Source organism: Bubalus bubalis, chromosome 1 (assembly GCF_019923935.1).
Source record: "Bubalus bubalis isolate 160015118507 breed Murrah chromosome 1, NDDB_SH_1, whole genome shotgun sequence".
Lineage (NCBI taxonomy): Eukaryota > Metazoa > Chordata > Mammalia > Artiodactyla > Bovidae > Bubalus > Bubalus bubalis.
Window position 1 is genome coordinate 188,978,061 of NC_059157.1, and position 27,791 is coordinate 189,005,851.

Genomic DNA, 27,791 nt, shown 5'->3' on the forward strand with positions numbered 1-27,791 from the left:
AGGACAGAGGAGCCTAGCAGGCTGCAGTCCATTGGGTTGCAGACAGTTGGACACCACTTAGCCCCTGAACAACAGTCTGACAAGGTAGCTGCCTCTGTCACATTTGGTATCTTCACTAATACAATTTCTTTTCTTCGGAAAAGGTTTTCCATTTACTTAGTCTTGCTGTTTTGCCCCCCACTTAACCTAGAGCTTTTAAACAACTAAGCGTGGAATCGGACGATCTGATCGGATCTCGCCATCCATGGTGCTGGAATGGTTTGTCAAAGCAGACGGGCAAGCCACCCCAAGCCCAAGAGGACCTGAGCCTGACCTGTGGGGTGCGGAGCGGGGTGGGGGAGGGGGGGAGCTGGGGCTGCGCCTTGGGACCGTGCTGGCTGCAAAGAACCGCGCTTGGGGGAGGGGCCGGTGGGTGGGGCTTCGCCTCCGGGGCTGGACCGGCAGCCAGGGAACCACTCTTGGGGCGGGGTCGGCCGGCTGGGACCCCACCTCGGGCCGTGCCGCTCCTCCAGGCCTCTAGGGGGCGCTGTGGCGCGTGGCCGCGCTCCCACCCCGGAAGTGTTTGCTGCGGGCCGAGGGGCAGGGCGCAGAGACTGCAAGCAACACACGTGTGGCTGCCGGGATGAAGTTCGCATACAGGGTGAGCGCGGGCCAGGGGTGGTGAGGGGTTCTTAATTCGGGGTCCGGATGGAGTCGCTCCTTGAGACTGCTCCCTCGGGGTCCGGGAACCGAGCCTGGGTTGACTGGGTCAGGCACCACCGACCGGTTCCTCACCCGGCAGCCTGAGAGAGCGGCCTGGGGCTGCAGAGCCCCGACTGGGACGGAGCGGCTCGCGCGGACGAAAAGAGCAGGAGCGCTAAGAAAGGGTCACGCCGAGATCCGAGCTGGGCAGCGGAGGCAAGCCCGGACGGAAGTCCTGGTTCCCAGGCTCCGCAGCTAGAGACGTGGGGAGGACGCGGGGGCAGAGGGCGGGACCCTGGTGCCTAGCTCACTGGACGCGCTTCTGCATCTTCCCCGCGTCTCGGTCCGCTTGGCACAGCGGGCCACCTGTGTGTCTGGAGCCGTGAGCGTTTGCGCGGCCCTGCCTGCTGCTGCCACTGCCCTGACGGCTGTTCCTCCGCGCAGGTTCGTCGTTAACAGCCTTTCTCTCTCTGTCAGGTCCTAGCTCCTCACGTCCAAGGTATGGCCTGGCCCTAGCCTCAGCGGGAGCTTCCTCAGGTCCACCCCACACCCAGGCTGCCCCTACCCAATCTGGTCGTCCTGCTCAGAATGCTGCCCCACTGTGAACCCAACCTGCCCCATCCAGCTCCTCTCGGTGTGCCCTCCATCCTCAGCTCTCCAGTCTCCCGTAGCCTCCTGGGGTTCCCAGGGCCCTGCCCGCCTGCAGCTCCAGATGCTCCTTGGTGATCCCTCCCGTCTCAGTGGCCCACACGCGGGTCATGGGACCTGCAGGTGGTTGATGGTTGAATGAATGATTGAACGGATGGGCTGCCAGCAGGTTACCCTGTTCAGGAAGCCTTGAACCCCACATGCAGTCGGGAGGCTGTTCCGCAGCAGTTCTCTTCCTGCACCAAGGGTCCTATCCTCCCCTCCCTCCAGCAGATGCCTCCTATCTGGAGCCTTCCTTGCGCTGACCCTGCCCTTTGTCCACCCCAGTGGAAGCTCAGAGACCCTGGGGACTGGGTTTATGTATTCTCTCTTGCTCGGGGCCGGACTGAGAGGTGCCCAGAAACTGTCCTGGGAGGAGGGGGGTGGCTCGAGGGACCCTGGGAATAATCAGGGAGCCTGCGAGAGTCTGCACCATCTCCTTGACCAGAAGCCTCGCTTTGTCGTTTCCAAGAATTGTATTTTCTTTATATTATAAAGACAGTTTTGTTTTCTTTTCAGTTTTCAAATTTGCTGGGGACAGTCTATCGGTGTGGAAACTTAAATTTTACCTGTGATGGGAATTCAGTTATCAGCCCTGTGGGAAACAGAGTTACTGTGTTCGACTTGAAAAAGTAAGTATGCTAAAATGATCTTAGCAATAGTGATCCTTGTGGTTTGCAAGTAAAAACAGCTTTTTCCTCACCTGTCTAAAGCACACCTTTTACTTAAGACAGCTCAAGAGGGGCCTGCAGATTCACGTAGTGCCAGTGGATCAGCAGCGGGACTGGCTGTAGGGGTCCCGGTTTCTCCCTTCAAACCTCTCCGCTAGACCCTGTGTATTGAGGTTGTATCACTTGGCTGAAACATCTGGTAGAGGATGCCTGGGCATGGGACCAGCCCTGGACTGCTGCCTGGCCAGCCTGCTCAGGTTCACTCTGTCTCCACTGAGCATGCACGTGGCTCTGTTCCTGTCTTCTCAGACGTGTGTGGCCTGGGTGAGACCCTCCTGTTGCAGAGGCTGCTTGGATCTCTGCAGGCCTCAGTTTTTTCATCTATAAGATGGGGCCATAGTACCTGCCTTGCTTGTGAGTTGTTTCCTGAAGTGCAGGATGCACCCCGGGCCAGTTCCTGGCAGGTCATTGCTGGTGTCAGTTGTTTAAGTGATGTGTGGCAGGGGCACTCCAAGGTCGAGGCCCTGTGGCTGCTGAAGAAGAACTGGAAAGTGATACGATAAAGGACAGAATTAGAATGTGATCCAGGGGTTATTTATCTTTACTTAGTTTTCCATGACTCCACATTTTTTCATTCCTGCAGAAGGCCTTATTGGGCGTGCTGTCCCTGGGCTTACCCTCTTATTGGGCAGCTCGGTCATTTCTGGTTTCCTGACTGTATATTTGCAGGTCCTCTTGGTATGAGGCCCTAGAAGCAGAACTGACATGTTCAAAACCCATTTGTAAGGTTTTTATGTGTTTTGTGCAGGGGTGAGGGCTGCTGGTGCTGGCTGGCCTGCCCCCACCCCCCGCCCGACGACATGAGCATAGTGACTCAGCTCTGGTTTTTGTCTCCCAGCAACAAGTCCAACACCCTGCCCCTGGCCACTCGCTACAACATCAAGTGTGTGGGGCTGTCCCCGGACGGCCGCCTGGCCATCATTGTTGACGAAGGTAACCGCCTTGACTGGGGGCAGGTGTGGTAGTGTCCAGATGACTAGAGGCCAGCACTGAGACCCTTGGGGGTCGAGGCCCACACAGTCCCTCCACTGCCTCGGCTGCTTCTGTGTCTGGGCCTGGGTGGGCCTCGGGTGGGCATGTGAGGCATCCTGCCTAGCGGTGTGCTGCCCACACCGCAGGGCCCAGGGCCTGCCTTCAAGGCCTGGTGCGTGCGTGCCATGTGCGGGGCCTCAGCCTGCTCTCCCTTCCCACAGGGGGCAATGCGCTGCTGGTCAGCCTGGTCTGCAGGTCTGTGCTGCACAACTTCCACTTCAAGGGTGCCGTGCACAGCGTCTCCTTCTCCCCTGATGGCAGGTATGCGTCTGCGGGCGGGGTGGGAGCCGTGGAGCTGCATTACTCATGTGGTGGGCTCGGATGGCCCACGATCCGAGCCACAGACGGCCCCTGAGCCCTGAGGGAGCCATGGTATTGGGTGGCACGGGCCCCTGGCCTCGACGTCCACCATGTGGACAATGGGGCCAGGCCTGGCCTGTTCTTGGACTGCAGGAAAGGGGGCTCGATCTCGGGTTGCTCACACCTGGGCCAGCCTGGCCGTGTTGGGGAGGAGGCGCTCCAGTGGTCAGCTGTGAGCCCCAGCTCCGTGTCCACACCCTGAAATGCAGTAGAGGGTGTGCTGGGCCGGGGCTGTCCGAGTTTGCCCTGACCTTGGCGACCACCTCCCAGGCCAGTGCGAGGGCCTGAAGGGGCAGAAGTGTGGCGTGACCTAGAGTCTGTCCGCTTCTTCCCTGACTGTCCACCCAGAGGAGAGGGGACTGGGACCCGTGAGAGGCAGGTGAGGGTCAGGGCCCCACCCAGGTTTGCCTCCTGTGGGAAGCCGGCCTCGGCTCAGGATCTGCCCTGGTGTTGGATGTTGACGAAACCGTTTCTACGGCAGGAAATTCGTCGTCACGAAAGGCAACATTGCTCAGATGTACCACGCCCCTGGGAGGAAGCGGGAATTCAACGCATTCGTCCTGGACAAAACCTACTTTGGGCCATACGACGAGACCACATGCATTGACTGGACGGATGACTCCCGGTGAGGCAGGGGCGCTGGACATAGGAGGGGCCTGAAGGGGCACCTGTGAAGTGTCTCATCACGTGGGGTGACTTGTCATGTCCCTGGCTCTTTTTCAAATGGCTTCTCACAACCCTCTTGTGTGGGTTGGACGCAGGCCTGGCTTTTGAGTCTGAGTCAGGTCTGCCTGGCCCTGGTCACTGGAGAGCAGAGCGAAGCATGGCCCAGGGTGAGGGCCGCCTGAGCCAGCGCCCTGTGGCCCAGCTTCCAGAGCGGCCGTGGGCAGCGGGAGCGCTGGCAGCATCTCCCAGTGGGCTGCCCGGGCAGTGCTGTCCCTCAGCTGTCCCCAAAGGCGTCCCGTGGCTGTGTCTGCTGCCCTGCGTTCGGGGAGCCGGGGGAGGGAATGGGCGGCGTGGCTGGAGGTGGCTGCCACTTTGTAGGCCAAGCCAACTCTTCCCACGTTCTCTGAGCTATAGTGCAGGAACAGCCCCAGGCTCACACTGTGTCTGTGGGAGACGCTGGTGGGCTGTGGGCTGCCACAGCCAAGAGGTCGTGCCCTTCTGCATGGCCTGGGCCCACACCTGGCTCTCCTCCTGCCAAGAGCACAGTTGGCTCCAACTGGGGTCAGGGAGATGGGAGGCACAGGGTCCCCCAGGCAGCCCTCCACTGGGCTCAGTGGTCGGTCCTTGGGCTCCCCTGGGCCAAGGGGAGAGACTGTTTTGCAATGAGGGGCAGCAACACACGTGCAGTGAGACTCCTGGCCCTGGGAGAAGCACAGGTGGACCCCGGCCCCGCCCAGGGCAGATGCAGACCTGAGCCGACCTTGGGCATCGCCCCTGTGCCCCGGGACGCTGTGGAAGGTAGTCACCTGCGAACCCAGGCTGAGATGTGACTTCCTGTCCCCAGGTGCTTTGCAGTCGGGAGCAGAGACATGTCCACGTGGGTGTTTGGGGCCGAGCGCTGGGACAACCTCATCTACTACGCGCTGGGGGGACACAAGGATGCCATCGTGGCCTGCTTCTTCGAGGCCAGCAGCCTAGACGTACGTCCCCGTCGCAGCCCCTCCCCTGGGGACGCGGGGGCCCTGGGGGCCCTGCAGGCTTCGGCAGCACCTGGCCACGTTCTCGTCCCCGCAGCCTGGGCGGGTGTGGGCTGGGGGTTGGGGAACCCACCCGGGCTCACACGTCTTCCTCTGCAGCTGTACACGCTCAGCCAGGACGGTGCCCTGTGCGTGTGGCAGTGCGACACCCTTCCTGAGGGCCTGAGGCTGAAGGCCCCCACAGGCTGGAAGGCAGACCTGCTGCAGAGGGAGAAGGAGGAGGAGGAGGAGGAGGAGGAGGGGGCAGAGACCGAGACCACCATCCGTGGAAAGTCCACGCCGGCTGCTGAGGAGCAGCAGGGGAAAGTGAAGTACTCACGGGTGGCCAAGTAGGTGCCCGTCCTGCACCAGGGCTGGGGGTGAGGACCAGGGGCACTGCGGGGCAGCACCAACCTGCTGTCCCCCGCCTGCCCTCGGGGGCTGGGGTCTCCGCCTGCCCCGGGGGACTGGGGCGGAGGCTGGGGTGAGGGAGTGGGACCAGCCGGGCTCTCTGGTCCTTCTCCAACAGTTCTTGTGTCCCTGTCTGTTTAGGTACTTTTTCAACAAAGAAGGTGATTTTAACAATCTGACGGCTGCTGCATATCACAAGAAGGTCCACCTCTTGGTCACTGGTTTTGCTTCTGGAATCTTCCACCTTCACGAGCTCCCAGAGTTCAACCTTATCCACTCACTGAGGTCAGCGCCTCTGCTGTGTGTGGGCAGTTGTGTACATGTGTGTGTGCGGTCGTGTACCTGTGTGTGTGGTCATGTACCTGTGTGTGCAGTCGTGTACCTGTGTGTGCTGTTGTGTACACGTGTGTAGTCATGTGCCTGTGTGTGCAGTCATGTACTTATGTGTGCAGTCGTGTGTACATTTGTGCTCTTCATCCACCAGGCGGGCAGGGTGGGTGGAAGCCACACCATGCCTGCCAGGACTGAGGGCCATGGGAGGGATCAGGAGGCCTAACTGGCTGCATGGTTGGCTTCCCAGAACACCCATCCCCACCTCCATCCTGGGTTGAGGGGCTTGGGGAACTGTGTCACCCTCCATCTCCGATGTGCCGCTCCCACCCCAGTCACGGGGAGGTGTGTGTGGGTCATGTTCTTATCTTCCGTTTTCGTTTTCCCGCCTGTATCTTTGGAATGTGGAGGAAACCGAAGTGCTGGTTTCACGAAGCCACAGAGCTCTGAGTTTTTGAACACGGGGTGCAGAAGCTCTGGGTTTTTTATTGTTCTGAGTGAAGTAAACAGTAACCGGGTGGGGAGGAGGTGGGTGCCGTCAGCCAGGAGACCTGGCTCCGTCCTGGCTCGTGCAGCCACCCTGGGGTTGGGATGGAGGCCTTGCTGTGCTGACCAGGTCCCGTGTGTCTCCTCAGCATCTCGGATCAGAGGGTTGCGTCCATTGCCATCAACAGCTCTGGGGACTGGATCGCCTTTGGGTGCTCAGGTTGGTGCCTGGGTTTGTGAGGTGACCTGAGTGGAGCTTCTCCTCCCTGGGAAGCCTGCCCTGCCCCACCTCACTCCTGAGGTTCCAGGGCCAGGCTGGCAGGCTGCTGGCTCACTGTGAAGAAGTAGCCGATGAAACCTTGAGAACAAAGGCTCCTCTGCGTCCTGAGTCCCGTTGCCACCTGGAACGCTTAGCCTGTGGCCCCGGCCTCTGGAGGCAATGTGGGAGGCTGGCATCTCCGCTCTGGGTCCCTGTGTTCAGGCCCGGACGGGAAACGGGGGTCATGAGTGGTCCTGTGTGCCCTGCAGGCCTGGGCCAGCTGCTGGTGTGGGAGTGGCAGAGCGAGTCCTACGTGCTCAAGCAGCAGGGCCACTTCAACAGCATGGTGTCCCTGGCCTACTCCCCTGACGGGCAGTACATCGTGACCGGCGGGGACGATGGCAAGGTGGGCCGGCTGCATCCCGTCCAGGGTTGGGGGGATCCCCCTCCTGTCTCTGTTCTGCTGACCGGCTGGGGGGTGCTGCACTGGTGGTCTGGCCCCGATAGCAAGGCCCCACTTGGGCTCCTGAGAAGCTGTTCACAGGCTCGCTGGGGTCGGAACGAAGAACCTTGTAGCTTCTGTTTCCCTTCCTGACTTATTTTCCGTACGTGGCTACCAGCAGCTGCTCTGACGTGGGAGGCCCCCCGCAGCCCCTAATCCTCACTCACCAGGGCACCCACATGGGCTGTCCTGAACCGTGGCCTCCCTGCACAGGTCAAGGTGTGGAACACCCTCAGTGGCTTCTGCTTTGTCACTTTCACGGAGCACTCAAGTGGGGTCACCGGCGTGACCTTCACCACCACTGGCTACGTCATCGTGACCTCCTCCATGGACGGGACTGTGCGCGCCTTTGATCTTCACAGGTGACTTCCTGTGGGGACCTTGGCTCTTCAGGCTCCCCCCTGAGCTCTGAGCTGTGAGACCAAGGTCAAGGGGTCGGGGCTTGTCGGGAAGACACGGGTGAGGGCATGTGGCCCCGGAACTGTTCCAACCGGGCCGTCCTCCCACAGGTACCGGAACTTCCGCACCTTCACATCCCCGCGCCCCACCCAGTTCTCCTGCGTGGCTGTGGACTCTAGCGGGGAGATCGTCTCTGCTGGAGCACAGGACTCTTTTGAGGTCTTCATCTGGTCCATGCAGACGGGCCGGCTCCTTGATGTAAGGGCCGCAAGTCTGGGAGGGGCCAGGGTGTGGGGAGGGGGCCTTGCTGACGCGAGAGGAGTGGGAGACGGGTCACGTCTAGCACAGCTGGCACCGTTTACATGCATTTCCTGGCAGGCTCCACTCCCTGGCCCAACCAAGGTGGGGTTCCCTCACCCCCAGCCAGGGGCCACGGCCTCAGCACACCAGCATCCAGCAGGCGAGTCCGGCCCCGGGGTGGAGGGACCCCGAGGGTCTCAGATCCTCAGAGGTCTCTTCTGAATGGCCACAGGTTTTGTCTGGCCACGAGGGGCCCATCAGCGGACTGTGTTTTAACCCCATGAAGTCGGTCCTGGCCAGCGCCTCCTGGGACAGGACGGTGCGTCTGTGGGACATGGCGGACAGCTGGAGGACCACAGAGACGCTGGCCCTCACCTCTGACGGTGAGTGGCACCCAGGGGAAGGCCCGGTCTTAGTCACGTGCTTGGATAAACCCAGGGTCCCAAGTGCATGGGCTGTCAGGACTGGCTGCCCCAGAGTTTCGTGGGCTGTTGGGGTTGGCAGCCCAGTTGTGTGGCTTGGCATCAGGCTCCACAGCAGAGCAAGCGAGCGAGGGCCCTGCTGCAGCTGTCTTCCATTCCTGGGAGTGAGGCCCTACCCCGCCGCCTGCCCATACCCAGCCTTCATAGAACCCAGTCATCAGCCCCGGGGCTCTCAGTCTCTGCGGTGGTCATGGCTTCCTGCTGCCCCACATGGACCTGATCCAGGCTTTTAGCTGTGGGCCCTGCGTCTTCTCGGGGCCTGTACTGACCCTGCCTCCAGCTAGTCTGTTTCTAGCCTGCCCACGGCCTCCACGTGGTGCCTCCTGCCCAGACTCCGTCACCAGGCTGCCCGGCTCAGTCATGCTTGTGTGGGTCCTGCGGCCCCCAGACCCTCAGGGTGCCAGGATGAGGGCAGGGCAGAGTGGCCCAATGGCTGGAGCCCAGGGTTTTCCCCGGCCCTGATTACACGTCTCTTCTTAGCTCTGGCCGTGACTTTTCGCCCTGATGGTGCCGAGCTGGCCGTGGCCACACTGAACTCACAGATCACCTTCTGGGACCCCGAGAACGCGGTGCAGACGGGCTCCATCGAGGGCAGGCACGACCTCAAGACGGGCCGGAAGGAGCTGGACAAGATCACCGCCAAGCACTCAGCCAAGGGGAAGTGAGTGCCCAGCGGGGTGTGTCCCGGAGCCTGGGGGCTCCCTGGCTGGGACCCCAGAGGGAGCGGGTTGTCCTGGGGTCCATGTGGGTTAACAGGTGTCCATGTTCTCACACCCTGAGGATGAGTGTTTGTGGGTCCTGTTATCAGGTCTAGGGGTGCATCCCTGGCAGTCTACTGCCCCGCCGGCCGTTTTTCAAAGAGCCTGTACCATTTACACCCGTCCAGGGCGGGGGCTTCTGGTCTCCTCACGTCATAAGCAGTGCTCTTTACTCTGGTTTACAGTCACAGCTGCGCTGGGGGGGGCCGGGCGGCGGGGCGGTGTAGCCATGCCCGGGGCTTGGCGTCTCCCGTGCACTGGTGTTCTTGGGCGTCTGCTCGTCGGCTGACAGGCCATCGTGTGTGGGCTGTGTTAATGGGTGCGTGTCTGTGGTGCCGAGTTGCAAGGGCTCTCTGCAGACTCACGATACGAGGCCTCGTCAAATACACTATCTGCAGGTACCTCCTCCCCCTGTGGCTCATCGCCACTTCTCTCGAGGATGTTAATGTGAAGCACAAACATTTTTAATTGTGACAAAGGCCCACTTGTTTCTTTTTGGTCACTTGAGCTCTTTGTGTCATATCTAAGAATCCTTTGCCAAACCCCAGGTTGCAGTCTCAAGTTCTGGAAGCCAGCCAGGGCAGCGCAGGCCTGAGCTCTGGTCCTGTCCACGGCTGCTGTGGGGGTAGTGGGTGGACTGACCCATCTCCATGCTGACTTCAGTTGGAAGCGCCCTGACGCAGCGCCGCGGTCCTTGACCTCCTCCAGGGGTCATGGTCCCCCCAGGGAGCCGGGTGACGGGGCTGCAGGGTTTGGGCTGGAGCCCTGGAGGGGGCAGGGGCGCCTGCCATTTGCCCTCTGGGTGGTGGCTAAGCCTGCATGCCCTCTGCCCAGGGCCTTCACCACTCTCTGCTACTCTGCGGATGGCCAGAGCATCCTGGCGGGAGGGATGTCCAAGTTCGTGTGCATCTATCACGTCAGGGAGCAGATTCTCAGGAAGAAGTTCGAGATCTCCTGCAACCTGTCACTGGACGCCATGGAGGTGAGTGAGCTCCGGGGGTGCTGCAGGGCTCCGTGGTCCCCGGAGCTGTCTGGCCTCACCTGGAGGCCTCCTCACACCCTGGCCCCACAGGCAACCTGGGGACCCTCCAGACAGGTGTGCTTGCCTGGGTTCACCTGTCCTGGCCCTCGTGCCAGGTGAGGGGCTAATCTCTGCAGCCGCAGCCCACCCCTCCGAGGTGTCAGGGCCGGAGTGTCCTCATCATGTCCCCAGGACAGGCCGAGGCAAGTGGCAGCAGAGGCTCCCCACGTGCATCTCCCTTGCAGGCTCACGCACACCCTCTGTTCAGATGTTGAGTTACAAGAACCCACCTTCTTCAGGCCTGACTGTGGGCCCCGGGCTGTCTTGTCTTGGGCTCCCTGTGTCCCGTTTGGGTTCCAGGCAGGACTGGGCCCCATGTTGGTGATACAGGGGGATGTGGGGCAGATGAGTGCACCCTTTCCACCTCCCACAGTGGGACGTCTGGGTTTCGCCCTTCAGGAATTTTTGAACCGAAGGAAAATGACGGAGTTCGGCAACCTGGCACTCATTGACCAAGATGCTGCGGAGGAGGGCGGGGTCGCCATACCATTGCCAGGCGTGAAGAAAGGTGAGCAGGGGGTTCTCTCGTGTCCCGCAGCCAGGCCGTGGCAAGCCGTCCTGCTCCCTGGCCGTTTTCCTGGGTGATAGCCGCTTTGCTCCCTTGTCGAGGCTATAGCGATTGATGTCCAGGAACCTGGCCTGGGTGCCCCCTCTGTGAGCAGCTGGACGTCTGGCTGGTACCCAGCCCTGTGTCTTGCTCCTAGTACTTGCTCCATTGTGGCCAGAGAGGAAGCCTTGTGTCAGGAGTGTGGGCCCTGAAACCCGCTGCCTGGCAGCCCTGGGCTGGGCGGGGCTTTCCCTAGGAGCGGGGGGCTGCTCTAGGCTGGGCCCTAGCCCACGGGAGTGTCTACACTGAGGGCTTGCCTGTGGAGGCCGCCGGCACCTGTGAAGCAGTACCTGAGGACCTGCAGCATGGGCCTCCCTTTGTGGGGGGTGCTGAGGTGTGTGCAGCCCTGTGAGTAGGGGGATCTCTGTTTCCAGGTGACATGAGCTCCCGGCACTTCAAACCTGAGATCAGGGTGACTTCGCTCCGCTTCTCCCCCACCGGTGAGCCCCGGGCTTCGGGTCATCAGGGTGGGAGAGGTGGGCTTGGTGCTGATGGGCTTCTGGGCCTATCACCCTGCTCCCGGGGCCAGCTCTGGGCACCACAGTCCCCCTGGGGTCAGATGTCATCTGTGTCCTTGCTGGAGGGCAGCTGTGGCTGCAGACATGCCTGGCGTGGGGGCACAGAGGCAGGCGGCTCCCCCACCCCCCCACAGTGATGTCGTCCTTGGGTTTCATCCCCCTCCCAGCCCCACCCCTGGAGTGTCCAGCGGGGGCCGAACAGGACAGGGTCTCAGTGGCTGGGGTTCACAGGGGCCATAGCAGAGGCCCAGGCACCCCTTCCTTAGGGGCCAGCATCCCTAGGCTCCCTCCACACTTGCACTCGGGTTCCCAGATGTGTTCAGGACCTGTTCTTCAAAAAAAGGGACAGAGTGGAAATAAATGTTCAGGAAGCCTTTCTCAAGTCTGCTTTTTGTTGCAGGGCGCTGCTGGGCAGCCACCACCACTGAGGGGCTCCTCATTTACTCCCTGGATGCCCAGATGCTCTTTGACCCGTTCGAGCTAGACACCAGCGTCACCCCCGTGCGGATCCGGGCGGCACTGCGCCAGCGGGACTTCACCAGGGCCATCCTCCTAGCCTTCCGGCTCAACGAGAGGAAGCTGCTGCAGGAGACCCTGGAGGCGGTGCCCTGGGACGAGAGTGAGCCTGGGCCGGAGGAGCAGGGGGGCCGGGGGCCTGCATTCACATGTACTGGCCAGTTCTGCACATGTAGAGGCCACGAGCTGTGAGCATGTCTCTCCTGACGGGGTCTTTACGGGCTGAATGCGGCTGTCCTTCCCTCACAGTCGAGGTCATAAGCTCCTCCCTGCCCGACTTGTACGTGGAGAAGGTGCTGGAATTTTTAGCTTCATCCTTTGAAGTATCTCGCCATCTAGAATTCTACCTCATATGGACTCAGAAACTGCTCATGGTGCATGGACAGAAGCTGAAGTCCAGGTACACCCGGCCCACTCACCGTGGACGCCCATCAATGGGGCCGCTGGTCGGGGTGGGGGTGGCAGCCTTTACCCGGGGACAGCGTGGAGCGGGTCCCGGCGGCCTCAGGTAGCAGCCTGTGCTGAGGAACGTCTTTTTCCAGAGTGGGGACGCTGCTGCCGGCGGTTCAGTTCCTTCAGAAGAGCATCCAGCGCCACTTGGACGACGTCTCCAAACTGTATGTGACGTCTCCCACGGGCGGGGGCGGGGGGGCTTTCACTGTCGCCAGCTGGTCCAGCCAGGGCTGCTCCCCATGTTGTCAGACCTGGGCTCAAAGGCCCCGCGTCGGTCTCACTGACACGAGTCCCGTGCTTCCTCACAGCTGCGACTGGAACCGCTACAACCTGCAGTACGCGCTGGCCGTCTCGAAGCAGCGGGGCCTGAAGCGGCCCTCAGAGCCGCCGGGCAGCGAGGAGGCGGCAGGCGCGTCCGAGGATGACAACGACGACAGTCTGCACCTGCTCGGGGGAGGGCCTGGGCACGCGGACGCGCCGCTGGCCTAGGGCCGCATCCCACGGCTCTGGTCGGGACGCTGGGTGAGGAGGGGCCACCACCGCGGGGGGCAGCCAGAGCCCCAGCACCGGGACTCGCTCCACAGCAGGCACCAAACACCGCCGCGGGGTCGGGTTCCCGGCGGGCCCGGCTCAGCACTCAGGGCCCGGGAGCAGCTGCCCTTGAAAACACCTTGCAGAGAGGCTAATGGGCCAACGTGTGTAGATGCAAACTTTGTATGAGGGTTTTTATATTTTTAATATAAAGTTTTGATAATTTTAGGGATGAAAAAGACATAGATTTCTAAAACACAGGTATTAAGGCTGATCTCTGAATTTAAAGTGTTTGTAACATATCCTGGGTGTGACTGCCGTGCTGGCACCTCCATGCCAGCGAACAGGTGAGCCGGCAGGTGGCCTGGCCACCAGCCCCTTCTCCCTGCACAGGGTTGGAGGCAGCATCTGCTGGACTCTGATTTTGGAGACGGCCTGGGAGCCCCAGGGCTGGGCCTGGATGGGCTTCCCAGGGAGACCTGTCAGACCTGCTTGCCAGCTCCAAGGAGGACTCCATCCTGCGAGGCCCCTCAGGAAGGGTCACCATGAGGGTGGTCCAGACCACAGCCAGGCGCCTGGCCTCTCAGCAGTGACAGCCTCCAGGGTCGGGACACAGGTCCCAGCCTGCAGGTCTCCAGAGGTGTGGCCAGGAGTCACTGGACTGTTACTGGGAAGAGCAGCAGGCAGGTTCTTGCTTGTCGGTTGGGACCGTGCGTCACCTTGCGGTGCTCTTCCATCTGCTTGTGAAACGTGTGTGCTACCTCCAGAGGAGTCATTTCTTTTGTAAATAAAATATATCTATCAGATCCTCTTCCATCATTGGGTCTTAAGCTATAAAATAAACACATGGATGGTTATGTATGTTTAGACACAGACACATCTGTAAGCTATCCCCGTGGTCCTGAAAAGAATTCAGACAGACCTTTTCCTCCCCTCTCCCTGCTGGCGGTTGTCACCCACCAAGATTGGGACACAAACACTCTGAATCTACAGTCAGAAGCCACTACAGCAGCAGGCCGTGAAGAGCGGTGTGTGGTCTGTCTTCCCACGCCCATCTAGGGGTCAGGCTCCCCCACTAATAATCAAAGAGGACTGAGTAATGTAACCTTGACCTTCCTCTAGAGGCTACCCCAACATCACTCCTGAAACAAAATTCCTTTGTTAATTTGACTTCCCCTTACATGCGGCTATACAGTTCTCGTCGTTTTAAAAGATTTTTGCGTATTTATTTTTGGCGGCGCTGGGTCTTCACTGCACGCGGGCTTTCTCTAGTGGCAAACGGGGCCACTCCTCCTTGCGCGCAGGCTTCTCACTGTGGTGGCTGGTCTTACTGCAGAGCACCAACTCTAGGCAGGCAGGCTCGGTAGTTCAGCCACGCGGGCTTACTTTCTCCCTGACAAGTGGGATCCTCCCAGACCAGTGATTGAACCCATGTCTCCCTCATTGTCAGGCAGATTCTGTACCACTGAGCCACTAGGAAAGCCCACACGCCACTAGACAGTTCCCTTAACGATGTACTGAAATGCCTCCCTACAGAGCTCGGACCTGCCGTTATCCGTAACCCAGGACACCCTAGCAATTGGGTGCCAGCGAAAACTAACCTTACAGCTTGTTATCTGTTCCACAGAGGGGGATCCAAAATGAGTCAGCAAAGGAACTGACCCAAGCCAAAGATGGTCAAGCCTTCCAGGGTGCTCCCAACTTGTCTGGGCAACCTTCGAACATGCTGGCTACCAAGACCCCATCGAGTGTCAAGCGTGGCTTCAAGTAAAATAAGTGTAACAGGTCCCCAGACAGGAATTACTTAAAGAGTTCCCAGTGTAAAGTCACGGTGACAGCTCAACCAGCCCCACCCACGACTCCAACCCTCCCTCTGGGAGCAGCCTGTAAAGCAGCGTCATCTACCGCCTTTCAGGGCCGAGCCTGTGCTCTCCGGTGCGAGCTCACACCGCTCGCTCTTGATCATTACAGAATAAAGTTTCCCTTTGCTTCTGAACTGAACTTGGTCCCCATCTACTGGCATGAGTGACAGCGAGCAGAAGGTGGTGCCCGATTCACAAGGGTCATAACGTGTCACCCTGAGACAAGTATTTTTCACCCAGGAGAGCAGATAAAAAGGGAGCAGGCCTCAGGGTTGATGATCACGGGCGCCGGCTTAGCACAGGACGAGCTCACCATGGGAAGTGGGGGCTATCAGAGATCTTCCTGCCTCAGTGGAGGAACTGGCGGAAACACCAGCCTCCGGTTAGACTACAGACCATGGGGAGTTGTGTAGACAGCGTGGTGATGGAAAACAGCAGCCCTCAGTTCTCTCCTGGCAGAACAAGGTGTCTGTTTGGCTGCCACACCTGCTGCTGCGCATGGACACCACCCAGCGAGTGGCCACGACAGAAAGGAACTACACCAACTGGGCAGCTGGGGACACAGCCCTGGTGATTCTGTCCTGGAGGCATGGAGTTCTATAAAGGACCTTCCTGTAAGTTTGAATGAAACTGGCTTTATCCGCTGGTACTTCTTTAGTCACAGCACTATTGTTTCCTCTGTTTGGGCCTGTAATTCTTAACTTTCATGTCAAGTTTGTCTCCCTAAGGCCACAGGCAACCAGATTATGCCTCTTTGTCAACCCCTGTGTCAACCCTGAGCTGGTAGATACCAATCCCTCCAACCATCCAGTTTGAATACCCAAGAGTGTGTACAGCTCCATGGTCAAACTGTTTTATTCCCCAAGCCCTTGCTAGGCCTACGCCCCTTAGCAATAGGAGGCAGCTAAAAGTGGTGGTTGTCTCCATCCCTCAAGACTGAAGAATGACCCAAAGACAGGCATGGACTAAAACCACCCCCTGTAAGTTACAAGGCCCATGAGGTAGAAAATGATACAGAGAAAACCAAGCCTGTTTGCAGGGGTGACTGTGTGGATCACAACAAACTGTGGAAAATTCTTAAAGAGATAGGAATACCAGACCACCTTACCTGCCTCCTGAGAAACCTGTGTGTAGGTCAAGAAGCAACATGAAACAACAGACTGGTTCCATATTGAGAAAGTAGTACATCAAGGCTGTATAGTGTCACCCTGTTTATTTAACTTATATGCAGAGTATATCATGAGAAATGCCAGCCTGGATGACGCACAAGCTGGAATCAAGCTTGCCGGGAGAAATATCAATAACCTCAGATACGCAGATGACTCCACCCTTATGGCAGAAAGCGAAGAGGAGCTAAAGAGCCTCTTGATGAAAGTGGGAGAGTGAAAAAGCTGGCTTAAAATTCAACATTCAAAAAATGAAGATGATGGCATCTGGTCCCATTACTTCATGGCAAATAGATGGGGAAACAATGGAAACAATGAAAAACTTAATTTTCTTGGACTCCAAAACCACTGCAGATGGTGACTGCAGCCATGAAATTAAAAGATGTTTGCTCCTTGGAAGAAACACTATGACCAACCTAGACAGTATATTAAAAAGTAGAGCCATTACTTTTTAGAGCATTACTAGATGCCCAACAAAGGGGCATCTAGTCAAAGGTATGGTTTTTCCAGTAGTCATGTATGGAAGTGAGAGTTGGCCCATAAAGAAGGCTGAGGGTCAAAGAATTGATGCTTTTGAACTGTGGTGTTGGAGAAGGCTCTGGAGTGTCCCTTGGACTGCAAGAAGATCAGACCAGTCAATCCTAAAGGAAGTTAGTCCTGAATATTCACTGGAAGGACTGATGCTGAAGCTGAAGCTCCAGTACTTTGGCCACCTGATGCAAAGAGCTGACTTATTGGTAAAGACCCTGATGTTGGGAAAGATTGAGGGCAGAAGAAGAAGGGGATGACAGAGGATGAGATGGTTGGATGCCATCACTGACTCGATAGACATGAGTTTGAGCAAGCTCCGGGGATGGTGAAGCACAGTGAAGCCGGGTGTGCTGCAGTCCATGGGGTAGCAAAGAGTCAAACACAACCAACCAACTGAACAGGGAAACAGCTTGCTGACAGCCCCTCTGACCAAGAATCATGCAGGTACATGAAAGCCAAGAATGAAGAATAGTGAACTTGAGTCATCGAGGGCCGAAGACCCACCGTGTCTTACTCCCAGTCTGCACATGGACCTGGGAAGAGGCATGAAGTGCCGGCACTGCCCCAGCGCAGAGCTCTCCATAAGGCTACTTTCCATCAATCCTACCCTTCCCTTGCCCTTCCGAAGCCCTCAGGTATACACATCTGAGCTTCACCCCCTGGTCCTTGCCTGGCCCCGTGAGATAAAGCCCTTTCTCCGCAAAGACCTGGCCTTTACCTGACCTGCCCCTTGCACAACCGGGTCAATGGAAACTCGAAGAGCGGCGGGGGTGGGGGTTGGGGAACGGCGGCGGGGGCGGGGCGGGGGCGGGACGGGGTGGGGTAAGGTCGCCAGGCCGCTGAAGTCGGGACCCTCACTCCGTCCCAACTCAGCGAACCGGAAAGGGGGCCGTGGATGAGAGTTGGACAAGCGCGCGCCGGCCACTCGGTGACGCCAGTCAGGTTGAGGCCTTATGGCGACACTGATGTTAACTTTCCGGAACCGGTATCTCAGCACGGTGCTTCTCGGGGGCTGCGACCCTGCGTCGTCCCGCCCCGGGAAAACCGGCGCGGAGCGGCGACAGCGCTCGAGACCGCGCAGACCACTTGGGACCACCTGCGCTCGAGGGGCGGAGCCCGACTCCCGGGCTACTGCGCAGGCGCGGCCCCGCCCACCGTGACCTGTGACCCTGTTCTCCTTGCGCAGCATGGCGGCGTTCAGGGCTCTGGCGGCGGCAAGGCTGGCGGTGACTCCCGGGTTCGCGCCGCGTCCCGGCCTGTGGCCGCTGCCCTTCGGCGGACCGGCGCCCTCCTCGCGCGCGGCCCTCCACGCCTCCGCGCCGCGCCCCGGGCCCAGGGTTGCAGTGGTGAGCGGACGCGGGCACCTGGGGAGATTGGAACCTGGGGCCGTGGGGGCCGAGCGCCAAGGCCCGCCTTCCCACCGTCTCTGCCCGCGGTCGGCTCCTCAGCACCCACGCCCTCCCTCGGCTCTCCAGCCCTTCCCCGCCCCCCGAAGTCGTCCTTTTCCCCCGTTGGAGGCGGTCGGCCGCCCGGCGGACCCCTTGACCCTGGTGACCGGCCCTTCATCCCCGCAGGTGCTGTCGGGATGCGGGGTCTACGATGGAACCGAGCTCCACGAGGCCTCATCGTAAGCCCCCGGGCGGCTCACCCTCGGGAGGGCCGGTCCCCCTTTTCCTGAACCGTCTGGAGAAACCTTCCTGCTGGTTAGAAAGGCAGAGACCACGGTGGACGCGAAGGAAAACGTTTGAAATCATGCATGTGAAATACAGGGAGGCACAAAATAAGCTTTTTAGCGTCACCTCTGATGTCACCCGGCAGTAAACACCCTCTCCCCTCCTTTTTTTCCACACCCCTGTGTCGCACACGTTGGAATCACAAGATCCTGTGTTTTGGAGATCAAGCTCCATCCCGTGTTTACAGCGTGATTGTTCAGGGTGGTGCAATGACCACCTTCTCCAATGACTGTTGAGGAAGGCAGTGGCACCCACTCCAGTACTCGTGCCTTGCAAATCCCATGGACGGCGGAGCCTGGTGGGCTGCAATCCATGGGGTTGGGAAGAGTGGGACACGACTGAGCAACGTCACTTTCACTTTTCACTTTCATGCATTGGAGAAGGAAATGGCAACCCGCTCCAGTATTCTTGCCTGGAGAATCCCAGGGATGGGAGCCTGGTGGGCTGCCATCTCTGGGGTCGCACAGAGTCGGACACGACTGAAGTGACTTAGCAGCAGCAGTGACCTCACTGTAGACAGGTGTTACTGGTGTAGCCTGTCAGTTGTTACCAAGTAGTTTATATTTTGGCTTTTCATTTGAGAAGTTACATGAGCAGGACTGAAGAGGCTGTGAGATTCAAAGTTAGTTGGACGGGAGAGTTAGGTAGTGGTTAGGGAGCACCCCCCCGTCCCAAGCCTGGGACCTCACTGGCCCCAGAGGACCCCGACGCTGGTGTGTGCACTGAGCCCTCCCATTGGGGGTGGCCAGCGTGTGCTGGTGTTGGCTGGACAGGGAGTGAATTTCATGGGTCCAATGTACACGAGGTCTAAGGAGTGGAGACCAGATCCAGGGATTCCCAGCCCTGCCAGGAGATGGCTGTGATCTCTCTTGGGGTCATGCTCTCGTGCCACCTCCTTCCCTGGAAGGGGGTGGTGACAGCCCTGCCAGGGATGGATCACACGCCAGTGTTTGGGCTCGGGCTGGCACCAAGCAGCCCTGGGCAACGCTGCTATCATCGGCAGCTCCCAGGATGCCTGCGTGTCTTCCTGCCTCCCACCCCCATGAGGGGAAGGTTGAGGGGACCAGGACCACCAGAGGCCCTCCTCAAACCCTCGAGCTGGCCTGTGGGAGGACAAGTGCCCAGAGGCCGCCTGGGAACCCAGACATCCAGGCTGTGACCGCAGCTGGTCGCCCGTCCCCACACCCTGGTTTGTAGAAGGAGCTTGGGCGCTGGCTGGTCTCCTCCAGGTCAGTGATGGCAACTCACATGGAGGGCATTTGGGTTGTTAGCGAGCCAGCTATAACTATTTTCAGACCAAGGAGACTTAACCTGTGTGAGGAGTGTGCGCCTGTCAGTCAGCTGAAACCCTGTGTTTACAAACACCTGTGGGCAGGAAAGGTTGGGCTGGGCACAGGTCAGTCTGGTCTGATTCCCCCCCATGCAGGATCCTGGTCCACCTGAGCCGCGGAGGGGCCGAGGTCCAGATCTTCGCCCCTGATGTCCCTCAGATGCACGTGATTGACCACATCAAGGGACAGCCTTCCGAGGGCGAGACCAGGTACGAGCCCTCTGCCTCATCCCTCAGTGAGGACGGGGCGGGTTGAAACTCCCCGAGAGCCCACCCACAGTTGCTTCGTCTTAGCTGTGAGCCGAGTCCGTGTTCAGGTGGACTTCACAGCAGTGGTCCTGGGCTTGTCCCGGGCCTCGGGGTGTTCTCGCTTCCTGCGCTACAGGAACAGTGAAGGCGGGTCTCTGCAGTGAGCTCTCACACCTGCCTCTGACCGAAGGCGTGTGTGTTCCTTTGGCCTTGAACCTCATCCACCTGCCTGGGCCCCAGATATCTGTGAGCAACTCCCACCAGAGTTTCTGTTCTGAGGGTGTGGCAGCCCTGCTCTCGGATTCTGTCCTGCCTAGGCTATGGGGTGATGGCCCCTGGAGGCTGTGTTTCCCAGGTGCCCTCAGGCCAGGGCGCGGACAGTGAGGGACGGGGTGGTGGGAAGGAAGCGTGGTGCCCTCTCCTGGGATTGAGGTCCCCCGTGAGGACCCTGGCCCTGGGCTGCCCCCAGGGCAGGAAGAAGTTCCCTCAAAGTCACCTCTTAACGCTCCGCCCACAGTTCTGTCCCGTCTGCTCTCTTCACTGAGTGCCACCTGGTGGCCCTGCCTGACGCTGGCGTCTGAGTGACCAGGTGTGGTGGTTCTGAGCACCATTTGATAGGGTCCGGAGACTGAGTGTAGACCCACTGTGGTCCCTGTCACCGTGTGGCCTGTGAGCCGGGAGGACGGGTCCTCTTGTGTCATGGCAGCTCCACCCCGCCCCCATCCATGCTGAGGGATGGACTGTCCGCACTGACACTTGGGGCCTCTGCTCACCCCCAGGAACGTTCTGACTGAGTCGGCAAGGATCGCACGAGGCAAGATCACTGACCTGGCCAAGCTCACTGCCGTCAACCACGATGCGGCCATCTTCCCCGGGGGCTTCGGGGCCGCCAAAAACCTGTATGTGTTGCTGCTTGGGCTCTCCTCCTTTTCCCCCGGGGCGTTGGGTGGGGACACGATGGTGACAGGAGCAGCTGTTGGGGGACAGTGATGATGTAGCTGCCCCAGGACAAGGGACCCCGGAGGGAGGAGGCTCCCAGACCAGGCCATCAGGCGTGGAGTTAGGAGGCTGCTCCCCAGAGCTGTTCCCCGCAGACACCCGCCCTCCTGTGGACCTTGCAGTGGGACAACAGCCCTTCCTTCCCAGTGGGGCCATTGGAGCACAGTCCTGATGAGGCCGGGCACCCTGTTCTTTATGCCCCGTGGGGAACCAGAGGGTAACTGGGCCTCGAGCCGGGAGGCCGTCATGACCGCAGCCGTGACGTGTTTTGGCTTTCAGGTCCTCTTTCTGTTCTCCGTTCCTTTAACTCTCTTCTCCACGTTTCATGGAAGTCCTCTTACGCTGGCCTCGTGGGCCCAGCACATCCCTTCCGCCTTGCACAGGGCTGCTGCTCCCATGATGGAGGGCTCGCTGCAGCTGGGGCTGTGCCAGGAGGCACCAGACAGCTGTGCCCGCGGCTCGGGCTCCGGCGCGGTGCTTTGTGCCCAACACCACCATTCTCCTCCGTTGAGCCGTTCACTCGTGGTGGTTCTGCTGCAGCACGATGGCCTCCCAGCTGGCACTGTGCCTGGGTGCTGTGCCCCCAGAAGCAAGGGCAGAGGTGCTTCTATTCCGAGTCTATCCCTGCCCTCGGCCCTTCACCTCCAGGCTCCCCTCTGCTCGCAGATGTCCCTGGAGAGCCTCCTCTCTCCGCATTCCCAGCAGTTTCCACAGTCCTTCCTTCACACTCCTGCCACACCTCGTGTCCACTGCCTCTCTCACGGCGAGCCTTGGGGTGCTCTTCACTGTCTCTGTGCTCCCGAGCCTCTTGGCAGGAGGTAGTAGGTCTCGTCTGCGTCAGCTGGGCTTGTCCCCTTGGCGGGACCAGGCTTCCGTCTCTGAAGAATGACTGGATTCACAGAGCCTGCCCCAGCCCCTAGACCCTGCCCAGTCTGAGGGCAGCAGCACTAGTGTGTCCTGGTGTGTGAGGTGGGGAGGGGGTTGGGGTTGTGTCCCTGGCGTGGCTCACGACCTGCCTCGGGTGACTGAGCGGTCATGAGGAAGCGGGGCCTCGGGTCAGCATCCTTGTCTGTGAGCTCACAGACCCCGGGGGGCTCTCTCTGACCTTTCCAGAAGAAAGGCCAGCTCCTTGCCAGTGGTCTGTGCAATACACATGGGGCAGCAGGCGAGCTCAGTGTGACCCATTCCCTGTGGAACCCCAGTTCTTCCAGCAAGGGACCCCAGGACCCCTCTCCAGCACCGTTGCCAACTCTGTTTTCCACGAGATTTACACACGTCTTAAAAATCCAGTAAGATGGTAGCCTCTTGTTCTGCACTTTGTATTTTTCAGTTAAAGCTGCGACTTGTCCGTTAACAGGTGCCGCACATGCAGATCCCATCATGTAGTGATGTGGGGCTGATGAGACTCCGGGACTCTTCATCCCTTGTGGGGGTTTAGCTGATGTGCGTTTGGTTAAAGTGTAAAGTCCGACCCATTTTGAGGCTCTCACACAGCCTGAGAGCCTACCAGGGCAGAGGCCTTGACCACGTGAGCCTGGCAGAGGGGGCTTGTGGCAGAGAGTGCTGTGTCGTCGCCAGGTCTGAGCCCACCTGCTGGAGGGGGACCATCCAGACCCTCGGTGCTCTTGTCCTGTGAAGAAGACGGGTCTTGTTTGACTTGACTCTCATCCCTGTTAGTGATACACAGGCTCCGTCGTGGGTTTCAGGCCAGCGGCACTTCCTGCCGCTCCGGGGCTGACCGAGCAGACAGCTGAGCACCCACATGTGTTTGCACACATGTCACTTCTTCAGCTGCTGAGAAGCTGACGGAGCACTCGGGATCCAGGAGGGGGTGCTCCCCAGGCCGGCGGAGGTGGAGCCCCGAGGTCTGAGGAGCCCTCTTCTCGTGGCAGGAGCACATTTGCCGTGGATGGGGGCACCTGCAAGGTCAACAGAGACGTAGAGCGCGTGCTGAAGGAGTTCCACCAGGCCGGAAAGCCCATTGGGTAGGTGCGGCTGGGAGGGTGGCCATAGCGGGGTGGGGGAGGGCCGTGGTGGAGCCCGCGGTGTGGCCATGCTGGGTCCCCCAGCCAGGAGCTGGGCTTGGAGCTGTGTGGTTTTGGAAACTCTCGGCCCTTTCCTCACCGTAACTCAGGGGGTTTTGTGTGAGTTCACAAAGCCTTCCAGCTCTGAGAATTCTGAAGTTGTGTGGTTACATTAATGTTTCTGGGTGACATAACAGAGAGGGGAGAGGGTGAGTCTGTCCATGTCTAGAAGGTTCCCTGGTCCTGCTCTGGCCCTAGCCTTTGCCAGGCCTCTCCTCGCTCCCGGCTCAGGCAGCCCCTAGGCTAGCTGGCCCGTCTTTCCTGGAGCCACAGCCGCCCTGAGCACCATGCCGGCCCCTGTGACACAGCTGAGCTGCTTTGGGGACTAGATCCTGTGGCGGCCGCACACTGGGCCGACACTCAGGGCCAGCCACTCTTCACTGCCTGGTCCTTGGTCTTCGGTCCTGGTCCCAACAGACTGGCTATAACTCACATAAGGAGGCTCTCAGGGACAAGAAATGGCCATGTCATCATCAGACTTGCTCGTCAGGCTGTCCTGTCCATGAGCATCCCCAGGGGGCTCCTCGGTTCTGCTTTATTGAGACAGCGGTGCTGGAGCGCACGGGTTGCGTGGATGGGATCATCCCTGAGTGGGGAGGTCCTCCCAGGAGCACAGTGGCGCACAGGCGCGTTGAGAGCAAGACTCCAGTCCTCCATCGCACAGCTGCTGCCGCTGCATCTCGGCCGGCTGGAGAAGGAGGTGCAGAGCGCTCAGTCTGGAGGAGGCACGGAGGCTGGAGAGGACAGCCTACCAAGGGTTCAACGTCCAGGACATACATCCCGCTGTGCCAGCGGCCATAGCTCCGGAGGGCATGTGCCCGTATAACATCTCTACCCCAGACGCTGGATGCTCTGACTGCCCGTGGGAGGCGGTGCCGAGCAATTGCAGAGCCCAGCTGATCAGCCCTGGCGCCTCGCTGAGGCAGGGCCTCGCGCTCTTCCTCTTAAGAATTCGACGGCACAACGAACAGGACGGGTCCCTAGCAGATTGACCACCTCCCGGCAGGCGCTCCTCCACCTCCCAGCGGGCACTCCTGCTCCAGTGAGCGGACGCCTCAGCCGAGCTGCATGGGAGCCAGGGGGGAGGGCGCAGGGTGGGGACATGGCCCTGTGCTGGCTGCCAGGTCACTCTGGGCAGCTCTGTTCAGTGCCTCCTACAGCAGCTTGCCTGTTTCTTTCTATGAGTGGCAGTGTTATTTGACCACGAGCAGAATGCCCTTTCTAGGTCAGGGCTTCTCACATCCTGCTTCCAAGCCACCTGCCCATCACTCCTCGGCCTGCTCGTCAGGATTACGGACGGTGTAGGGGTGCAGCCAGCTTTGTGCCAGGCCTCTGCATTCATCCCCGCACTGCAGGAGCCCCTGGCAGCCTGCACCTCTGGGCATCGCCTGCTGAGTTAGGTGCCTGTGACCTGGTGACACGACAGGCCCCCAGGGCGCTGGTTCCGATGACGCTCACCTGGTCCAGGCGGCAGGGATTTATCTTGTTCCCAGATGCTGGGCTACCAATTAATGAGTGTGAAGATGACATTCTTACAACGTTTTGTGACAGGGAGTGCACGCTTGGTCTTAAAGTCAGCTCAGGACCAGATGAACAGGTGGGGAGGTGGGGCACAGCCCCTTGGGGGCGTTTGGGCCCCAGGGGAGTGGGGCTGGCCAGGCCCGGAGCTGCTGTGGCAGGTGTCACGCGTGCTGTCTTGGGGAGCAGGGCATTGGTGTAGCCCTGGCTCCCGTGGGCCTCAGTGTTTGCTGATCCAGGGGCTCAGGAGCTGCCGGTTGGAAGCCCCCCGATGAAGAGCAGGACCTCAGAGCAGGCACCCACGTGGCAGGTGTCCCCATGAACCTGCTGGGCGCCTCTGGGGACAGCCTGCTGTGGGGGGCAGGGGTGGGCTCAGTCTGCTGCTAGGACAGGGTCCTCGCCTCCACTCAACAGGCCAGGCAAGGCTGCTGGTTGGACCACGTTCCCCAGGCCTTGCTCTCTCCAGAGAAGGTTGGGTTGGAGCCGGTCAGTACTGTTCGGCTTTTCTGTGCCGTGTTACAAACCGGCTGAAAGCCTCAGCCAGAGACAGTGCTCCCGTGTACAGTCTGCTCCCCGGGACACGAGACGCTGCTGGGCGCCTGGTGCACATGTGGCAGCCAGGGCCTCAGCTGACTGCCCCCCAAGGCTCCCCAGCCTGGCGCCGGGCCCTCCACTGCCCCACGCTCCGCAGGTGTCAGTCACGCGGGCAGCCCGGGGTTGGGGTCAGACTGCAGCCCTCGGAGCCGGCGGAGCCCACAGCACGGGGTCACGCTCCTTTCTGAGGCTCACCGTGTTCCCCAGGTGCCTCACTGTGCCCCGGGCCGGGCGGCCACGTGTGGTCCTGAACTGACCCCTTCTCGTCCCCTTTCAGCTTGTGCTGCATTGCTCCTGTGCTCGCGGCCAAAGTGCTCAGAGGCGTCGAGGTCACTGTGGGCCACGAGCAGGAGGAAGGCGGCAAGTGGCCACACGCCGGGACCGCGGAGGTCATCAAAGCTCTGGGCGCCAAGCACTGTGTCATGGGCGTGACCATATCCTTCCAACAGCCTGGGTGGCGTGGGGACCCCCTCCGGCCCCTCGGGGCTGCCCCGGGGCACTGCAGGGCGCGGGTGCCCAGGGCACCTGAGTGATGGGTATGGCAGCGAGGCTGATGGCTCTCCTGCGCAGTGGCTTTGTTCCCATGTCCCCACAGTGGTGCCCGCTGACCTCAGCGCACCTCACACTCGGGCTTCGTGAGTGGGGTGAGGAGACGGTCTTGGGCTCATGGCGGGGGTGGGGGTGGGGGTGGCTGTGTGGTGTGGAGATGCCCTGCAGCTGGCCCCTCAGAGGCTTGCCACTGGGATGCGGGTCAGGAAGCGGCGCTCTGTTCGTGGGGTCTCAGCAGCTCGCTGGCTGGTCTCGGGTCTTTGCTGAAGCAGCGCAGTCAGTGCCAGAAGCCCCTTCCAGGTGCTGTTGCAGGGCGAGAGGGGGATGCACTTCTGGGGGCACGGGGTGGCGCTGGACACCAGATCGTCCTGGTCCTGCCTGCGAGTGTTTTTCCATAACCTGTGTGCACGAGGCTCACGTGGACCAGAAGAACAAGGTGGTCACAACCCCGGCCTTCATGTGCGACACCGCCCTCCACCACATCCACGACGGCATCGGCGCCATGGTGCGGAAGGTGCTGGAGCTCGCTGGCCGCTGAGGCCTCGGCATGGGCCCTCCCAGCTCCCCACACAGCCACCCTCCCGTTGGCCTGGGACCCTGCAGGGGCTGACTCTTTGCTTAAACATGTAGGAATCATCTTTGTAAGGAGGCCGCTTCTCACACACTCGCGGCCGGGAGGCTGACGTGAGATATTCCCCCAGCAAGGAGGGAGGGGGCGGCAGGGCCCACCCTCTGAGGAGCGCTGGCTACTTGCTCTGCAGGCTCAGGCTTCAGCTTGTCTGCTCTTCAGCACAAGCAGCAGTTGAGGCGACGCCAGGCCGAGATCAGGATCGCTTCAGGGCACCTTATGTAGCGTTTGGAGGGAAACATTTTTGAAGCTCACAAATCTCATATTTAGGAAACGGAAATACCATCTCATCGGTAATTAAAGATTCTCTCACCTGGAGTAGACGTGTCCTGATTAGAACGACCTGCAGCTTTTCTAGAGCAGCAGGCCATCGCCTGGGAGGGTAAACTCATATCCAAAACAGACAAGGATGCCCCATCCAGGCCTGAGCGCCTCACCTTGGGCTCAGGTCTGCTCCTGTCAGGAAGGAAGGGTGGGCACTGGGGGTGGGGCCCTGAGCAGGGGGGCAAGGGGAGCGGGACGTGAGGGTGGAGCCGTGAAGTGTGAGCAGTGCTGGCTGGCACCCTCCTCTGAGCAAGGGTGGTGTCTGTCCCGGGACAGAGCCCAGGGCTCCGCTCATGACAGCACAGCCCTGCCCGCCTGTCCTTAGGGACCCACCGCTCAGTGCCGCCACGTCCCCGCCTGGTCCCGAGAAGGCTGCTGGACCCAGTCCACACTGAGCTGTGTCTGAGTGGCCTGGGCAGGGGCCTGGACAGGTCCCCCACAATGCCCCCACCCCACATCAGGTACAACGCGCCCCCTAGTGGCTGTCTGGGTTCTCGGGTAGCGTGGGTGGGGCAGGGGCCTGCAGAAGGCTCGGTGGAGCCTGAGTCCATGCCTGCCCAGTCCCCTCAGCGCCCCTGTGTCTCGTGTCCGCTGTTCTTTCCTCCCCGAGAACTCGTTCTCTGGTTGCCTGTTGTCCTCCCACAAGGCTGGGTCCCCTGGGACACAAGCCCCTGGGCCCCCTTGGGGCCACCAGCCTGGCTGGCCAGGACTGTCCTGCCCCAGGCGGCTGCAGAGGGCTCGCAGGGCCTGCGGAGGTCAGGGGGCTGAGGGTGACAACAACTCCTGGGGGGCTTGTTTACGCACAAGTTCACTACAAATGTGTGTGCCCGTGAGTGCCTGTGTGTGCGCGTCGCAGAGTGCAGAGTCAGGCGTGCACTCCCCTTGCTGCCTGCCTTTCTGTCCTGTGGAAGAGCTTCCTCCCCAGGAAGGAAGTCACATTCTCCCGTGGGTCCGCTGTTACTCTGCCTCCGTGTTAGGTCAGTGGTTGGTCTGGAACTCTCTGCTCTGCATTCCATCCTTCTCTTCCAGAAATCCCGGGGCCATGCCCACGGAGCAGTGTGATGTGGCGGCCTGAGAACCATCACCACGAGGCCACCAGGGGCCCCGCTTGCTCGGGTTCATCCCACGACTGGGGGCGAGGCTGTGGGCTGTGGAGCTTCGGTGTCCGAGGGGTGGGGCCCCTGGATTTCTCCTCTGCTGCCACCTGCCGTGAACTGGCCAGAGTGCAGGTGACCAGGGAGGGCAGGGAGAGCTCAGGAGAAAGCCCCCCAAGGACGTTGGTGTGGTCACTGGGTGTCGTCATGTGGTTCCTCATCCGCGCTGGACTCTTCCACACAAAGCACCTGGGTGTCGGGTCCAGGTGCCAGCCATCACGCTGTTGTGTGGACTGTGCATCTGCCTGCTTAGCCGTGGTTCCA

General features: G+C 60.3%; 2 protein-coding genes across 2 annotated transcripts; both read left to right on the forward strand.

The window, feature by feature from the left end:
• Nucleotides 1-500: 500 nt before the first annotated feature.
• Nucleotides 501-13,612, forward strand: PWP2 (PWP2 small subunit processome component). The gene is made up of 21 exons (XM_006060777.4): nucleotides 501-640; nucleotides 1,888-2,000; nucleotides 2,938-3,032; nucleotides 3,293-3,392; nucleotides 3,973-4,116; nucleotides 5,002-5,137; nucleotides 5,294-5,523; nucleotides 5,726-5,869; nucleotides 6,550-6,620; nucleotides 6,929-7,065; nucleotides 7,375-7,523; nucleotides 7,671-7,818; nucleotides 8,093-8,243; nucleotides 8,823-9,003; nucleotides 9,935-10,082; nucleotides 10,581-10,689; nucleotides 11,163-11,228; nucleotides 11,707-11,925; nucleotides 12,072-12,222; nucleotides 12,365-12,439; nucleotides 12,584-13,612. Exons 1-21 carry the CDS (start codon nucleotides 623-625, stop codon nucleotides 12,762-12,764), a joined length of 2,766 nt encoding a protein of 921 aa, XP_006060839.4. The 5' UTR covers nucleotides 501-622; the 3' UTR covers nucleotides 12,765-13,612.
• Nucleotides 13,613-17,510: 3,898 nt separating this feature from the next.
• GATD3 (glutamine amidotransferase class 1 domain containing 3) lies at nucleotides 17,511-26,367 on the forward strand. Its single transcript, XM_006060778.3, has 7 exons — nucleotides 17,511-17,711; nucleotides 17,940-17,992; nucleotides 19,525-19,638; nucleotides 20,457-20,576; nucleotides 22,569-22,661; nucleotides 25,150-25,306; nucleotides 25,831-26,367. The coding sequence occupies exons 1-7, from the start codon at nucleotides 17,553-17,555 to the stop codon at nucleotides 25,957-25,959; spliced, it is 825 nt and encodes a 274-aa protein (XP_006060840.1). The 5' UTR covers nucleotides 17,511-17,552; the 3' UTR covers nucleotides 25,960-26,367.
• Nucleotides 26,368-27,791: the final 1,424 nt, after the last annotated feature.